The sequence below is a fragment of the Corythoichthys intestinalis genome, chromosome 11, assembly GCF_030265065.1.
Source record: "Corythoichthys intestinalis isolate RoL2023-P3 chromosome 11, ASM3026506v1, whole genome shotgun sequence".
NCBI classification, from domain to species: Eukaryota; Metazoa; Chordata; class Actinopteri; order Syngnathiformes; family Syngnathidae; genus Corythoichthys; species Corythoichthys intestinalis.
Window position 1 is genome coordinate 46,557,012 of NC_080405.1, and position 18,696 is coordinate 46,575,707.

At 39.1% G+C, this 18,696-nt stretch overlaps 1 protein-coding gene across 2 annotated transcripts in view; it reads right to left on the bottom strand.

Annotated features, from left to right (window-relative positions):
- Positions 1–870: 870 nt before the first annotated feature.
- Positions 871–18,696, bottom strand: part of tapt1a (transmembrane anterior posterior transformation 1a) — a 46,221-nt gene continuing 28,395 nt past the window's right edge. For both annotated transcript variants that reach the window (XM_057850432.1, XM_057850431.1), the window contains 6 exons: positions 15,940–16,049; positions 15,788–15,847; positions 15,656–15,724; positions 15,510–15,586; positions 9,296–9,471; positions 871–2,033 (listed from right to left, as the gene is read on the bottom strand). In XM_057850432.1, the coding sequence (XP_057706415.1) occupies positions 1,738–2,033; positions 9,296–9,471; positions 15,510–15,586; positions 15,656–15,724; positions 15,788–15,847; positions 15,940–16,049 (788 nt within the window). In that variant the 3' untranslated portion in view covers positions 871–1,737. The remainder of the gene's footprint in view (positions 2,034–9,295; positions 9,472–15,509; positions 15,587–15,655; positions 15,725–15,787; positions 15,848–15,939; positions 16,050–18,696) is intronic.

An 18,696-nucleotide genomic window follows, 5' to 3' on the forward strand; every position in this document is an offset into this window, starting at 1 on the left:
CATCTTTTGTTGGCGTCGGTTGTCACATCTGTCTTTGACTTGTTGACACATCACGTCATGAAATGTCAGACCTGTGTTTGGGATGCATAAACAAGAAAATGATGCGTTGGTAAACATGTACTTAGTCACTCATGGAAAGTTCAGCACACCCACAAAAATAATAATAATCGTAACCGCTTGAAACAATCAGGGGAAAAAAAAAAAGTTCAATATACTGTATTGTAAAGGATGGGAACAACATTAGGTATTTTGTTTTATTATTACTTCAAACAATATGCTTGGGACACGAAACCAGCTGAGTCATAGCCGCGTCAGTGGAAACCACACCAAAACATGTTATGCCCATAACATTATTATTACAATGGCAGTAAACCTTATAGAAACCTGACTCCAAAATGCCCCCTCCAAACAGAAAAAGTACCTTCAATAAAATTAAATAAATCATACCTGATATGTCATATCCTGTATCAACAAAAAGATTCATATTTCCGCAGGAAAAAAAATCATTTCAATAAAAGAAAATCAAAATAGCAAAATCAAGCATGTAAACGTGACACAAAGCCGACAATGAAGGCAACGAGCTGCTTTGGGATATCAGTGATGATGCTACGTGGATAGATGTTTCGGGACAGCAGGTAGGACATCAACATGGAAGAAACTGCCGGTTGCCCTACCCAAGATGTCTGCCATACCTCCCATTTCAAATGGATTGGACGTCCTGTCAATGGCAGCAAATGAGTTAAAAAAATAAGTGTTCTTCCTCTGGCCAAGAAGCAACCTCCTACCACTTAGCTTGTCACTAGTAGACGTCCAATTCATTTGAAGTGGGAGGGTGGCAGCGAATGAACGAACGTTCATTCGCTGCCACCCTCCCACTTCAAATGGATTGGCCGTCTATGAATGTCAATGGGAGCCAATGAGTAAAAGCAGTGTCTGACTAGGCTATGAGCAATTATTTTACATTCAAGTGAGTAAGCACTTATTTAGACTTTTAAAAAATTGATTTTTTTTTTCTCTCCAAAAAACGTGGTCTGAATTGGTGTTTGAATAGGTATCGGCGCCCCCCAAAAAAAATGGTATCGGTGCATCACTATGAAGAGGGAGTAATTTCATAGGGTTTTGCAGTGTTTGAAACAGTCTCAGATTTTCATTGAGAAAAAAATCAGTGTTTCTGCATAAAAGTGGTGATCATTTAGGTAGCAGTTTCCGTGAAATTGTGCAAGGTCTCTGTGGAGATCGGAAGTAGCTTTAAGGGCTCCCTGTTTGTGATATTATCGAATCAATGTGTTTTGATTTCTGTGAGAAAAAGGCTGCCATTTTGCAGCATCTTTGTATGAAATTGTTGTTAATTTTGTTTGTTTTATGGGGCTTCCTGAATGTATAAAACAGGTTTAAATGAAGCAGGGATCTAGCATGGTCATCGAAGCTGTATAAACTCAACTGCTAGACAGTTTGCTTGTCTTTGACATGAAAAAAACGACGCGTCACCTTCTGAAAAGTGTCAAACGTATTTTGTCCCCTACTGGCGACATTCAGGGCGAGAGTCTTTTGGAGGCTCTCTTAAGTGAGTGCCGTGGCCCCTTCTGTGCACCGTTTGTGGGTGTGAAACGTGGTCCTCTCGTCATCCCGTTCAGGTTTCCTGTGGCGAAATGTCTCTGAACGACAGGAACGGATTTCACAGTGCATTTTATAATAATTTACTCATCCGGCGATAATCAAACTCCCTGCGTCTTTACGTCAATCGATACGGTTGCCGCAGATGGTGAAACGGTCAATCTCCAGGAGGTCCTTTTTGGGAGCTTCGGGCCTTACACCAGATCCGGGCTCCCGCTCCTCTTTGGGGGGTGAGGGAGCAGGCGGCTGGGGTTCGGGCGAGGGGGACGGCCGGTGTGTAGGTAGAGAAGGAAGTGGGGGCGTTGAAGTCGCAGAGTCGACTGGCGGTGGAGGAAAGTCCCACCTGGGCGCCGGCTGGGTGGTCACTGAAGAGGATGAAGGAGGAGCGGGTGACGACTTCGGGTTCAACTGGGCGTCACCTGTGAAAAAGAACAAAATTCGATGACTGACCATAATGGTCATGAATGCTTCTCTGTATTACCTCCACCAAGGAGCTCAGATTAACATACATTGGTACCTCGACATACGATCGCTTCAACACATGATCTTTCGACAAAATTTGACTCGTTTCCACATCTGACGACATGCTCGAAATACAACGATTTATGACCTCGCCGCAGTTTCGTTTTCCCCCCCAAGACGGATGCACGGCTGATTTTCTTGTGCGAGAAATCAACATGGGCTCCAAGAATGTTAGTGCAGGTGGTAAAAAAAGTGAAAAGTTGACGCTTACCATTGAAATGAAGATTGAAATGATAGAAAAATATGAGCGTAGTATGCGTGTCCGTGAACTGGCTCGACAATATAATAATAATAATAATAATAATACAATTCTATCATTTCCGGTATATACAGTTGTGGTCAAAAGTTTACATACACTTGTGAAGAACATAATGTCATGGCTCTCTTGAGTTTTCAGTTATTTCTACAACTCTGATTTTTCTCCGATAGAGTGATTGGAACAGATATTTCTTTGTCACAAAAAACATTCATGAAGTTTGGTTCTTTTATGACTTTATTATGGGTTAACAGAAAAAGTGATCAAATCTGCTGGGTCAAAAATATACATACAGCAACACGAATTAGCAATTTCTTGTGAGTGATTATTGAATTGAACAATCATTGACTTGAACAAGTCAGGAAAGTCACTTGGAGCAATTTCAAAGCAGCTGCAGGTCCCAAGAGCAACAGTGCAAACAATTGTTTTAAGTATAAAGTGCATGGCACTGTTTGTCCACTGCCACGATCAGGAAGAAAACGCAAGCTATCACCTGCTGCTGAGAGAAAATTGGTCAGGAGGGTGAAGATTAACCGAGAATCACCAAAAAGCAGATCTGCCAAGAATTAGAAGCTGCTGGAACACAGGTGTCAGTGTCCACAGTCAAGCGTGTTTTGCATCTCCATGGACTGAGAGGCTGCCGTGCAAGAAGGAAGCCCTTGCTCCAAAAGCGGCACCTTAAGGCTGGACTGAAGTTTGCTGCTGATCACATGGACAAAGATAAGACCTTCTGGGGGAAAGTTCTGTGGTCAGACGAAACAAAAATCGAGCTGTTTGGCCACAATGCCCAGCAATATGTTTGGAGGAGAAAAGGTGAGGCCTATAACCCCAAGTACACCATGCCTACCGTCAAGCACGGTGGTGGTAGTATTATGCTGTGGGGCTGTTTTGCTACCAATGGAACTGGTGCTTTACAGAGAGTAAATGGAATAATGATGAAGGAGGATTACCTTCAAATTCTTCAAGATAACCTAAAGTCATCAGCCTGAAGATTGGGTCTTGGGCGCAGTTGGGTGTTCCAACAGGACAATGACCCCAAACACACATCAAAAGTGGTAATGGAATGGCTAAATCAGGCTAGAATTAAGGTTTTCGAATGGCCTTCCCAAAGTCCTGACTTAAACCCCATTGAGAACTTGTGGACAATGCTGAAGAAACAAGTCCATGTCAGAAAGCCATCAAATTTAACTGAACTGCACCAATTCTGTCAAGAGGAGTGGTCAAAGATTCAACCAGAAGCTTGCAAGAAGCTTGTGGATGGCTACCAAAAGCGCCTAATTGAAGTGAAAATGGCCAAGGGACATGTTATCAAATATTAGTTCTGCTCTATGTATGTTTTTGACCCAGCAGATTTGATCACTTTTTTCTGTTCACCCATAATAAAGTCATAAAAGAACCAAACTTCATGAATGTTTTTTGTGACAAAGAAGTATCTGTTCCAATCACTCTATCAGTGAAAAATCAGAGTTGTAGAAATAACTGGAAACTCAAGAGAGCCATGACATTATGTTCTTCACAAGTGTATGTAAACTTTTGACCACAACTGTATGATCAATCTGTGCATGTGAAAATACCGTATTTTTCGGACTATAAGTCGCAGGTTTTTTTTTTTTCCTCCATAGTTTGGCTGGGGGTGCGACTTATACTCTGGAGTGACTTATGTGTGAAATTATTAACACATTATTAAAAGATTTCACATATTATTTTGGTGTTTTGGAGTGACAATGATGGTTTGGTAAACTTCTTAGCATGTTCTTTATGCTGTAGTTATCTGAATAACTCATAATAGCTATGTTACATTTACATACCGGCCACGTTCGTATTTCGTTGTTCATGCATCATGTAACATTATCATACTGTGCACTTATTCAGCAAGTTGTTCTCTATTGTATTTTTATTTTAAATTGCCTTTTAAGATGACATATTTGTCTATGTGTTGGATTTTATCAAGTAAATTTCCCCCCAAAATGTGACTTATACTCCAGTGCGACATATATGTTTTTTCCTCTTCGTTGGGCATTTTATGGCTGGTGCGACTTATACTCAGGTGTAGGGCTGGGCGATATGGCCTTAAACATGTATCACGATAAATTGAGCAGACTTATCTCGATAACGATAAATGACGATAAATTACAAATCACAAAAGCTATCAGAGGAATCACACACAGACAGATACAAAATAACGCCACAAAGTAATTGCTAGATGCAGTCAGTGCCCAATCCACTCATTAAGTTCAGCCGTTTCGACAAGGTTAGAGCCGCTATCCGACTCCATAACGTTCATTTGTAGCGTTAGCCGCTAGCTAGCGTTAGCCTGGTTACCAGTAGAAAGCACTGAAAGCACCATCTCCGGAAATCGTGAGAACAAAGGAGGACAGCGGGTGAAAGCCCGTCTGGATGCCACCAAGAGTCTACTAAATGTCGGTTGAAAGTTTGGTGAACCTCCCTTAAGCCACACTCCATCACGTTTTGCTTGTAGCGTTAGCTGCTAGCGTTAGCTGCTAGCGTTAGCTGCTAGCGTTAGCTTACCGGGCTTTTGTTTGATTGGCTTCCTGATGATCACGTGACTCCCTACGTAAGCACATTCACTGCTTTCTTAAAGGGGAATGAACATAGACGAACAACACAGAATCAAAGCGGGATGAAAAGACTATATTTTCTTGTTTTATTAATTTACCGAATTTACCGACATGGTCAAAATTACGTCGGTCATTGTTAAGAATTTCGGTGACGGTAAATTTTCGGTTTACCGCCCTGCTCTACTCAGGTGTGACTTATAGTCCGAAAAATACGGTAATTTGTTCCGACCGAAAGGGAAATGCCTGAGTGCTCATGAAAACAGTGCAACTGATCAGAATATTTCAATCAGATTCAGCTTATTTATTCCAATTTAGGTGTTAATATGGAGTAATTTTATTAGGTATTATTAGGTTTGGTATTATATTCTGATTGTAATTAAAATATTTGGCTCCGTGTAACCCTGGCTACTGTTTGCGATGGATGCCCAATCCATTTGAAATGTTCTTTCCACACCCCTATTTCTTTTGTATTGGGCATCTATCGCCGTCAGTGGTACAGTATGTCAGTAAGAAAAATAGCACTCTTTATATTGGACAAATATAAAGTCTTTCATTTGGTACATTTGGTGTGAATATATATTCATGAAATGAGACTCTTATCAAGCACAAAAATTTAGCTTTTGGAGCATATGAACTTGACTCAAAAGTTCAGAGCAACTGGCTGATGTTAAACTATTTCGTTACCCTCATCTGGCCTGCGGACAAACACTACAAAGCAGATGGTGTGTCTTTGTGCTGTGCCAATCCAGATGATTTTTTAAGAAAAACAAAGACATGCACATGAGCATAATCGTGAAAAGGGGAGCGGTAGTTGAGTAGTTCAAGTGGTTGAGTGGTTCAAAAACCAAGCTGAAAGACGCGTCGCCTCATGGCTTTTGCTCATCTAGACAAGGTAAACAGGAAGTGACACGTTATCGGAATCTTTCGTCACCTCTGAGCTCCTGTTGAGAAGCGCGGGCGGAACCGAAAGTGGGAGGCGAGTACCGACAGGATTCAGCTGCGAGTGTCAGTGAGACGATTTCACCTCTGGGAAAGCGGGTCGCTGTGATGAAAAGCTTCTTGTTGTCATGGCAACAGTGAGTGGCATTTAACACGTGCCATGTGAGTTGGCGTGTGCATATGTGTAGAACAAACTGCCAATTCGTGGAGATCTCCATATAAAAGAAGAAGTCATTTTCCAGGATCGCTCTGATCAGGACAGGCTTCCTAGTTCAAATAAATTGGGACGTCTAGCGCCGAGATGCACCCAGCGAACATTCGCAGCCACCACTCCCACTTCAGAGGCTTCTAGCGCCATCAATAGCACAAAGAGGTAAGCAGTATTTGGCCATGTCAGCAATTACTTTACAGTAGAGGTGTGCATCGACACCGCCCTCACGATTCGATTCGATTACGATTCGGAAGGCCACGATTCGATTCGATTCAGAGGGTCACGATTCGATTCGGTTCGATTCGGCAATGCATTGCGATGCATTAAAGCCTGGGATGCATTAAAATTCTAAAGCAAAGCATATTTTTCGTGAATCATGAGCCAACACAAGCGGACAGACATTAAACAACTTTTTATTGGCTCTTGTGTCACTCCTGGTTGAAGTCAAATGAAAATAGTATACTTTCATATATATCTTTAAAAAAAAAAAATCAGATCACAGCATTTGAATGAGACCAGGGCTTTCTCTTTTTTTTTTTTTTTACACACAGTAGCAGCCTTTCACACAGTGCAACATCTGAACTCCTGTGCAAAATCAGTAATAACAGTCACTGTATTTTAGTCACAACGACCCATCGATAAAAATATTCAAGTAAATATTAAAGAAAACGACAAAGAAAATATTGTAGTGCAGCAGCATCTTTATCGCAATATCAATCCAGGGATCACTTCAGTTGCAAACAAAACAACTAAATTGCAATGTAGAACAAAAGTAAAATGTAGGCCTAGCCTATCTTATATCTATAATATTTCTCGCTCACTCTTTCGCCGTTTCAGCCATTGTTATGTTATGCCTATCTCTCTGCTCTCTCGATTACAACTGCGCTTGTCTGTGACGTTACTCCGGTAAGGAAGCGGATTTGGGTTCCTCGTCCCCCCTGCATAGAGGTTAGATCTTGTGCCCGAACCCAACCCGAAATGTTAAGCATTCACGTTTCGGTGGGTCGGGTCGGGCCGCCGCGCCGGACTAATAAATTATTAAAAAAAAAAAAAAAAGCGCAGAGGGCTGTGGCGCAGCCCTCTTTTTCTTCTTCTCCTCCCGTTATTTCGTTGTGTGAATGCTTTTATAATTCTCATAAAAATATGTAGACTATTTAAATATTGAGTAAACTTGCGTTTTTTTCCTGCCAACTGAGAATTCATTACGAAAGACACTTTTATTTATGCACACAAAGGCAAATGTGATCCTTTTGAATCTTCTCCTCTGTGTGTCTGTAAAACCGTGTTTTTTTTGTTTTTTTTAAATTAAACTTTCCCAGCGTTATTTCGTTGTGTAAATGCTTCTATAAATCTCATAAAAATATGTAGACTATTCAAATATTGAGTAAACTTGCGTTTTTTTTTCTGCCAACTGAGAATTCGTTACGAAAGACACTTTTATTTATGCACACAAAGGCAAATGTGATCCTTTCAAATCTTCTCCTCTGTGTGTCTGTAAAACTGTGTTTTTTTTTTAATATTAAACTTTCCCAGCGTTATTTTGTTGAGTAAATGCTTTTATAAATCTCTTAAAAATATGTAGACTATTTAAATATTGTGTAAACTTGCGTTTTTTGTCTGCCAACTGAGAATTTGTTAGGAAAGACGCTTTTATTCATGCACACAAAGGCAAACGTGATCCTTTCGAATCTTCTCCTCTGTGCGTCTGCAAAACCGTGTTTTTTTTTTTTTTATATTAAACTTTCCCAGCGTTATTTCGTTGTGTAAAGGCTTTTATAACTCTTATAAAAATATGTAGACTATTTAAACAGTAAGAAAACTTGAAGAAATGAAAATAAATTGCTGCTGCTGCTGCTGCGTTTTTATTTTTTCCACATCACTTGGCTCGGGCATGCAAATCTATAGTTAATTGATCTGGCCGGTCGGGCTTCAATACCAGCTGGCCGTGTCGGGTTGGGCTGGAATTTATAGGCCCGATTTAACCTCTACGGGCTTGCTTTGAATGTGAAGTAGCTCTCTCTACAGGTAAACATGAGAATAACAATACAAATGGGGAAACCAAATCCATTGCATCACCGGAATTGCGCAGGGAAGATTTTTGAACGTACTTATATATTTTAAAATGCGCTGAATCGATTCAGCGTGTTGCCCGCATCGAATCGAATCGTCCCTGCCCCGCATCGGGATGCATCGCAGCATCGATTATTGTTGACACCCTTACTTTACAGTCAAGAGAGTACCAAAGGAAAAAAAAAAGTGCTATCGGCTGATATCCGGCTGTTAAAATCGGTATCGGGAGCCAAAAAAAAAATGGTATCCGTGCAACACATCTCTGTCAAGTTGGCCCCTCTTCAGACACAAATTTCAATGAAAATTATGTCCATTGTTTGTGCTGAGATTGTATTTGAGTTACTGTATCTACAATTCTTTTATCATTCAATCTGAGGTCAAGCAGCCACCTATTAACCATTAAGAATAGCTAAAAATGGTGTCAATCGTTTGTGCTGGTTAAGGCTGTAAAAATTTGCAACATTTTTGTAGATAATCTGCTTTCAATTTGTAGAGATGATGTCACGCAGCCCCCCAGTTACTGCAAAATAGACCCGAAGTGGTGCCATTCGTTTGTGCTACATTTGTGCTGAAATTTTTTTTTCGTTTCTGCTGCTGTCGTTTTATAGATATTGAGATAGTCATTTTGAATGATGACATCACTCGCAGCCCACTGTAAGCTGCAAAATGGACCCGAAGTGGTGCATTCGTTTGGCTATTTTGTGATTTTAAATATTGAATGTGCTGCAACGGTTTTTCAGTTATTTCAAATAATTATTTTTTTTTTTTCAGAAAGGAAACAAAACATAGCACAGGAGTGTTTTGTGTTGGTGACATTATCACTACAAAATATATATATAAAAAAACATGTAATATCTTATACCTTAAAAAAATAAAATAAAATCTCAAAAACAATAGCACAAATGAAACTCTTTACAGCACAAACAAGCACAAACGATTGACATGATTTTTATATAAATTTGCATCTGATCGAGGGCCAACTTCACGGAGGCGTGCAACACTAGTGAAAATACACGGATTATGTACAACACAGAAGACTCTCTGGGTGAAATAGTCAACAGATGTGGAGTTGTGCAAAGACGAAAGCTTTTTTGTCCCCGTTACCTGAGACTGTTGCAGTCGTCGGGGGCCGCTCAGCTTTGATGTTGGGGGGCTTGACCGAGGAGGGCGGAGCGGTAGTGGGCTTTTGGAAGAGTTTGCCCTCCATGTTGGCCCTCTTGACGTACACACACGACTTCCCAAGCAGCACGATGCTGTTCAGCACCTTCAGTGTGAGCAGTCTGAACACAGAGAATGCGTTAGTTTACAACAGAGGACCAGTTTAAAAGGACATATGCTTGAAATAGGCAATAATTCTGCAGCGTACCAGCTCTGGAATTCTCCAAGGCCATTCTGTGTGCGAGTTATTTTGCTTTATCGTTATATGAAAGTCACTAGTTTTAACAGGATCTATGTATAAAAGAAGTGGAAAAGGATCGAAGGGGGTCATTTTATAGGACCTTTTGTGAAAAGCAGCAATATATTTGCAGGCTCTTTATCACTTATGCATATATTTTGCAGGGTCTTTGTGAAAAAAGGCTACAGCCGTTGAGCTTTATCAACTCAACTGCTAAAATTCTGTGTAATTTTAATGGGGATTAATTGAAGGGAGAGAGAGAGAATTAACTTTCCCTTTCAGGGACAGTGGTCACGACAGTGGACAGCTATTCAAATGTTGGCACTAAAGACTTTATAGGAGTTTATATTTAGTTGTTTAAAATGTATATATTTATTGTATTTTTTAAAATATATATATTTTTATATCATTATAAATAAATGTATAAATTAATACAATGCTAATTAATTAAAATGAATAAAGTACACTCTGGCTTGAAGTAAACTCTATATTTTTTTTATTTTGGTCATAGTATTGAGTGGTGGCGTTTGACTTTCCGCCAAATCATAACTTGTTAGATTTAGCTGAGCAAAACCACAGCAGACATCTACTATATGAATAATAATAACATTAAAACTACTAATTTAGAAGTCATTAGGGGAGTGTTAGCTTTCAGGCAAAGTCAATTCCTGCCTTTCAACCTAATAGAGCATGTTCTTTAGCTGGTAAGTGGAAAGATGCCCAAAATCGCAATAATTTTTTAGTAGACGTGTGCAAACGGGTGAAAATCTATGCATTTTATGGGTCCCCAACATGTAGTAAAAAAAAAGAAAAAAAACTCCTTCACCAACTATATCATGTCACAATTAATATGGTGATATATCGCAACACTTTGTATGAGAATAGGTAATCGATATGCTCCCGCCAAGAATCGCTGGATCATTAAAAAATTAAAAAAAGACACTGTTTATTAAAGGAACCAACAGGTTGCCAGTGAAATTGACAGACATCGCTAGACATCCAATTAATTTTAACTGCTCCTCCCAGTCAAAATGGCTTGGACGCCTAGCACCACCAATGGCAGCTTTAACGACAGCGCTCATTAAACTGATTTTTTTTTTTGTGTGTGCCATTTTTCTATTATAGAACTAAATGTGTAGAAAATGTGCACAGACATCCTCACATTACACAATCAAGTAACCAAAATTGATTAGAAACAGTTAGTATGATGCATGAGGGTACTGCAGTGTTTTTCAACCAGTGAGCCACAGCGCAAATGATCTGGTGCTGCAACGATTCAATACAATCGATTAACTCAATATTTGATTAGAAAAAAAAGATTCGAACTAAATTTTGCTGCTTCGAGTATTCGTTTAATTAAAGTGGCGTTGTAATGGTGTATTTTGAAATTTAGTTTTATTGATTTGGATGTCTACACTGCCCTCTAGACTGCCTCATTTCACATGGCTGAATCCAGCTGCTTCATGTTAAGACCAACAAAAGTTTTTGTTTGAACAAATTTTTTTTCAATGCATTCGTAATTTAGTTTATAGGTGATTTAGCCGTTTTTTGTGGGAATATGTGCCTATACTATTTGTTAAGAGCATTGTATAATTTTTTTTTTTTTTTAAATGAACGTTTTATAGCATTCAACTTACTTGCTCCCAAAAACGTATAAATACGTTCTATTTTAAAAATTTTCAGTGTCCCAAAGACGAATTTAGATGTGTTTTACGTTTTTTTGTTTTTTTTTTTTTTTTTACAAGAGACATCTCTGGGTTCTGATTCAATTTACCTTCAAAGCACTAAGCTGAAAATCCATTTTAAAGCAATAAAACTGGCCCTGGAGAGCAGTAGTGCATTTGGTAAGACCCGCAACCCGATTCAACGGCAACGAATGGCCGGGCAAGACGACCGAATTGCGTCCAGGATGCCAGGCGGCGGACGACCGAGCAGAATGACCTAGAGGACGCCCAGGATGCCAGGCACTGGACGACTGAGCAGAATGACCGGGACCACCAGTGCAGCGGACGATGCCGTTGAGTCCGTGCTGCTCGCCGAGCAGACCCCGCAGAGACTCAAAAAAATCCATCTTTATGAGACAGGCAGCGATGAGGGAAGAGTTCACCCGGCTGTCGCGGCCACAACAGCGTCATCTCTCAGTTATGTGTAAATAAATTGTTACTTTGCTATCAAAAGCTCTATTTGTCTTGTTGTTTATGTTATTTTGTAAAAGGAAAACATTATTGATATGTTTGGCATGCAACTAAAGCAAAACATACCTGTGTTAAAGTCAAAGTTATGTTTGAAATGTATGCTTTCACCTATAGCTCAATTTCTCTGTTTTTTCAGCGGAAACTGGAAAATTGCTCAGACTAAGCTATTCTCTAATACTGATTTCTAAAGAATGGAAAAAGATATGAACTTACTGTTTTTACGTTTTTTCCTGCTGAAAGAAGTCTCTCTAATCTCTCTTTTGGTTGGTTCCATGTTTATATAGCAATAGAACAGAATTTTCTGTGGGCCTTGCAAAATCAGTCAAAATCCAGTAAAATAGTCGGGAGCGAAGGGGGTTGCACCGGTGAAAATGGCTGGAAGTGAATGAGTTAAGCTAGCAAACTTTTGCTATGTAAGTTAGCCAATTGTTCTTTTGTTGTGCATATAGATCCTATTTTTTTCATACTGTTTGGTGCTCAGCTCTGGTATTTTAATTTTTCATGTTCCATATACGATTACTCGACTAGTCGAACTAACTAGTTCATCAATTAATCGACTACTAAAATAATCGATAGCTGCAGTCCTAAAATGATCCAATATTGCTTTTCTTTTTTTTTCTTCCTCTTTTAAAATAATGTCGAGTCAATGGGGCTGTTGTCGGCGCGCCGCTCCTATTGGCGTGCCCGATGTGCCGGCGCACCGCTCCTATTTGTGCACCTGATTCGCTGGCGCACCGCTCCTATTGGTGGACTACGGATACGCGGACAACTTCAAATTCCAAACTGAGACCTGGACAAGATTCTGACCCACATGAGGGCCCTAGTATGAGTCGTAGTTTAAAAAAAAAAAGAGAAGACGGTTCAAAGACAAGCCAATACAGTGATAGCTATGTTTCGTTCGAATGTACTTTCACCGGGGATGAGACAAAACCTACTCAATTATGTTATAAGTATAAATATTAAAAAATTGTATCATAATTAAATATACTGTACATAAAGTCATTTTGGAACATTTTTAGTTTGTGGTGTATGTGATTTATCTCAATGTAAAAATGTGCTGGGACTCAGAAAAGGTTGCAAAACACTGAGGTATTGAGTATGAGCTCTTGAGCACATGTTCAATAGTGTGTAAAACTACGACTAGTCCATCATGATGCATTTGTTGTCCAAGTGTGCCATCATGAGGGCTAAACGGAGCGTCACTGATGACAGGCAGACAAAATTAGGTCTGTGGAGCTGCTGCTGCTGCCACCGCATGCGATGGAGTGTTAAGAGCGAGCGAATGTCAGCTCAGCTGAACTGTTGCCAGGGCACGGCAGGGCTATTTTTAAACCGCCGAGATGCCAGCCGAGATGACAACACGGTACTGTTCACCCCGAGGGGGAAACTCTTCAATGGCGCCGGTCTGATGGGATACGGCGAACGAGCGCGGGGAGAACGTGAGGACAGAATGTGGATGCTTATGTAAGCCTGCGTGTGTTGTGTGGGAATATTTGAGTCAGTTTGATGACGTACAAGCACGCTTTAAAATAAATAAATAGATTATACAAATTCTGTCAATGAGATTTTTCTTACAACTGGGGTTCTTTTAAAAGGTTACAAAATTGCAGAGCTTTAGTTATAAAGGGATTTTTAAGGTGGCGTATTAGAGAAAATAGGCCATTGAAAAAACATTTGTAATGTTACAAAATTTTTACGTAATACAACAAAAAAAGTCATAATGATACATAATTTTACGTAATACAACGAAATTAAAGTTGAAATATTTCGAGAAAGGTGTCAGGATATTACAAAATTAAAGTGATTATATTCCATATTTTTTTGGATTGATGCATTGCAGCTAATAATAAGCTGCACTGCATCCATATATATTACGAAATAATTTGCTGCTTCCGTTATAGTGAACAATATTGAGAGCATCTCGGGAATCTGTATTTTAGAATCGGTTTCACAAAAAAAAATATAAAATCAAATTAGAATCAATATAAGATTTATACTAACACTTCGTCATAGCTCCCAACCAAGGTAATTTACGTAGTTTTATAAACATTACATAATATTTAGCTAATTTGCATCCATAATACATATTACGTAATACAACGACTCGTAAATTACGATTTTTCTCGTAATATTAAGTAAAATTACATAATTGACTTTTTTCTCATAATATTGCCTAAAGTTACGAAGTATTATCACTTTAATATCATATTACGACTAATTTCGTAATATTACAAGTATGACTTCATTCTCGTAATATTAACACTATTGTCTCGTTATATTGAGACGTTTTTCTTGCAGTATTACGATTGCATTTTAATATCGTAATACTATTCCTTTATTTTCATAATATTAAATAAAATTACATAACATTTTGACTTTTTTCTCGATTACCTAAAGTTACGAAGTAGTACCGCTTTAATCTTGTATTACTACTTTAAACTCGTAATATTACAAGTACGACTTCATTCTCGTAATATTATGACTATTTTCTCGTTATATTGAGATGTTTTTCTCGTAGTATTACGATTTCATTTTAATATTGTAATAATATGACCTTATTCTCGCAATATTAAATAAAATTACATAACACTATGACTCCCCCCCTCCTGAATATTACCTAAAGTTAAGAAGTAGTACCACTTTAATCTCGTATTATGACTTTAAACTCGTAATATTACAAGTATGGCTTTATTCCCGTAATATTTTGACTATTTTCTTGTAATAATGCAACGTTTTTCTCGTAGGAATACGATTCCATTTTGATCTTGTGATAGTATGACTTTATTCTTGTAGTCCTATTTTTTAAAATAAAATACCATTATGACTTTTTTTCTCGGAATATTATCTAAAATTTCAAAGTAGTAGTGCTGCAACAATTAATCGATAAACTCGAGTAATCGATTTGCTGCTTCGAGTATTCGTTTATTTAAAGTGGCGTTGTAATGGTTTATTTTGAAAGTGTTTGCATTTAGTTGTATTGATTTGGGTTGATACACCGCCATCTTGTCTGCCTCATTTCACATGCGGGAATCCAGCAGGTCCCTGTTAAGACCAACATTAGCTGTTGTTTGAGCTAATGTTTTTTAATGCATTCGTAATTTAGTCTATAGGTATAATTAGCTGTTTTTTTGTGGTAATATGTGTCTGAACCATTTGTTGAGAGCATTTTATAAAAAAAAAATTAGCATTTTGTAGCATTTAAGCTAGCTGACTTTTGCTATGCAAGTAGCCAATTGTTCTTTTGTTGTCATTTATTTACATTTTATACTGTTTGAGGCTGAGCTCAAGTATTTTAATTTTTCATGTTCCGTATACTATTACTCAATTATTCAAACTAACTAGTTCGATTAATCGACTACTAAAATAATCGATAGCTGCGGTCCTACAAAGTAGTACCACTTTAATCTTGTATTACGACTTTAAACTCGTAATATTACAAGTATGACTTCGTTCTCGTAATTTTATGACTATTTTCTCGTAATAATGCAAAGTTTTTCCCGTAGTAATACGATTTTATTTTGATCCCGTAATATCATTACTTTATTCTTGTAGTCCTATTTTTTGTTTTGTTTTGTGTATGCGGCCTTTATACTCCATTGTGGATTTCAATGGAGGGGTTATGTGTAAAATGATCTCGGAGTAAAATTGGTTGTTGTTATTTTGCCTGACCATTTATGCATTCATAAAATGCTAGCTGTAACCCAGAGTCAAGTGAATTAGGTCTTACCCGAGATAAAAGAGGAGTACACACGTGTATGACAGCGCTCCTCGCACCTTCACCGAACTCATGACCACCCGTACGAGCTGTTCAAACAAAAAATATGAGGCGTTGACACAGTGTATTTGCAGGTCAACAGTGTTTAGAGGACTTACTAGCACGGCCAAAGGCAGTGGGATGAAGCCCATTCGGCGGGCCACTGAGTCGCTGTAGTCCGTGTAAGCCTAACGCAGATAAAGCTTCGTGTCAGCAGTGGGAGGGAAAAATGAAAAGAACACGTTCCTTACATTCTTCTGTCGACTGCTGACGAGATCAAAGGCCAAACTGGCTCTGTACTCGCTGTAAACCTGCCGGAAGACATGGAGGAAGTCAGAAGATGAAGATTAAAAAGAAAAAAAAAAGGAAACGAAAAGAAAAAAAAATACATTTCAGTCCTTACGTCCGCCGTGATGTCGTTGAACTTGGTGATGAAAGCGTGCTTAATGGCATCCACGGCCACTTCTGAAGTGAGCACCATGAAGACGTCGGGGAATAAAACCCACAGGTGTTCTGCGGCAATGGAATAGCACCATTATCATTACTTTTCTTTCTAAATCAATTGCCGTATTTAACAAACAAATAGAAACAACCGAGAAGGGCTGAACAAAATTGATTACAAGCTGCAAGTGGCCGAAAACGGTAATTGAGCAGCAGAAAGAAAGTTTGGAGTTAGCGATAAACTGTTGTTCTCTAGTCTATTTTTATCTGAAATTGGTTTTCAAGATGACATGTCTGTTCTTGGTGCTAGATTTTATTACATCAATCCCCCCCCCAAAATTAGACTTATATTCCGGTGCGACTTATAGTTGTTTTTTTCATCTTAGTTGCGCATTTTTTAGCTGGTGCGACTTAGGCTAGGTTCATACTGCAGGTCTTAATGCACAATTCCAATTTTTTGTCATATCTGTTTTTCTTTCAGACTGCCTTTGTCCATTGAACCCGTTCAAGTATCTCTCACGCGCACTAATTCGCAGTCCGGGATGCGTTGTGCAAACTAACCCGCATGCGAAGGAGCATCAAAACAAATGATGGCTCAACGGCATTCTAGGGTGGTCATATTTTGATTTCCAAAAAGAGTACACAAATAACAGACATAAATAATCCCTGTTTAGTCTAATAGTCAAAGTTTATATGGATTGATAGCATGCAAGCACTGAGCATGCATGACGGACACATACAGGTCCTTCTAAAAAAAATTAGCATATTGTGATAAAGTTCATTATTTTCTGTAATGTACTGATAAACATTAGACCTTCATATATTTTAGAATCATGACACACAACTGAAGTAGTTCAAGCCTTTTATTGTTTTAATATTGATGATTTTGGCAAAAAAGTCCAGAAAAAACAAAAATCCCTGTCTCAAAAAATTTGCATATCATGAAAAGGTACTCTAAAGAAGCTATTAACCTAATCATCTGAATCAAAGAATTAACTCAAAACCCCTGTGAAAGATTCCTGAGGCTTTTAAAATCTCCCAGCCTGGTTCATTACTCAAAACCGCAATTATGGGCAAGACTGCCAACCTGACTGCTGTCCAGAAGGCCTTATTATTATTATTATTATTATTATCATTGACACCCTCAAGCAAGAGGCTAAGACACAGAAAGAAATTTTTGCACGAATAGGCTGTTCCCAGAGTGCTGTATCAAGGCCTGAGGTGGTAAGTCTGTGGGAAGGAAAAAGTGTGGCAGGAAACGCTGCACAACCAGAAGAGGTGACCGCACCCTGAGAAAGATTGTGGAGAAGGGCCGATTCCTGACCTTGGGGGACGTACAGAAACAGTGGACTGAGTCTATAGTAGAAACATCCAGAGCCACCATGCACAGGCGTGTACTGGAAATGGGCTACATGTGCCGCATTCCCCAGGTCAAGCCACTTTTTAACCTGAAACAGCAGAAGAAGCGCCTGACCTTGGCTACAGAGAAGCAGCACTGGACTGTTGCTCAGTGGTCCAAAGTATTTTTTTTCAGATGATAGCAAATTTTGCATGTCATTTGGAAATGAAGGTGCCAGAGTTTGGAGTGGGGAGAAGGAAATGCCAAAATGCCTGAAGTCCAGTGTCAAGTACCCACAGTCAGTGATGGTCTGGGGTGCCATGTCAGCTGCTGGTGTTGGTCTACTGTGTTTTATCAAGGGTCAATGCAGCTAGCTATCAGGAGATTTTGGAGCACTTCATGCTTCCATCGTCTGAAAAGCTTTATGGAGATGAAGATTTCATTTTTCAGCACGACCTGGGACCTGCTCACAGTGCCAAAACTACTGATAAATGGTTTACTGACCATGGCATTACTGTGCTCAATTGGCCTGCCAACTCTCCTGACCTGAACCCCATGGAGAATCTGTGGAATATTGTGAAGAGGAAGTTGAGAGACACCAGACCCAACACTGTGGATGAACTTAAGGCCGCTATCGAATCTAAAATATATAAAAGTCTAATGTTTATCAGTACATTACAGAAAATAATGAACTTTATCATAATATGCTAATTTTTTGAGAAGGACCAGTAGATGGGACAGTTTGCTCCGACTCTCGGCTGTAAGCAATCTTGAAATATTGCTCATTTGGAGCACAGATATCCCCCTCATTTTATTTTTTTATGACTGTTGTCAAGCTTGCCGCTTCCCTGAAAGCCGCATTCAAGCTAGGCGCTGAAGCTAATGCACAGCTCCATCGCTAACGTAACGCCTTGTCTCTCTCGCTCTTTGCTGACGTACTTGCTGCATGAAATCCGATTTGGGGGACTTGACAGTTCAGTCTGCAGCCACATTCTGGAAAAATATGGCCCAGATCGGATTTTAACCACATACAAAAGTGACCTAGATCAGATTTGAAATGGTCCACTTTTGTGCGACCTCTCCAGTTCAGACCGTCAAGTTCAGGCCTGACTCGAGTAGGAAAAACAAGAAAAAATCGGACAGACGGATTAAAAAAAAAAAATAAATAAAATATGGCCGATACAGATATACGTTAAATTTCCAAATATCGGCAAATATCCCTAGCCGATACTGTACAGATACCATGTTTTTTGGGGAATTTTTTTTTTATTCGTATGGCTTTTTTCATCCTTCTGCTTTGAACTAAAATGAGTTTTTCCAGTAGAAGGCGTCCAATCCATTTGAACTGTGAGGGTGGCAGCGAATGAACTATCGTAGCGA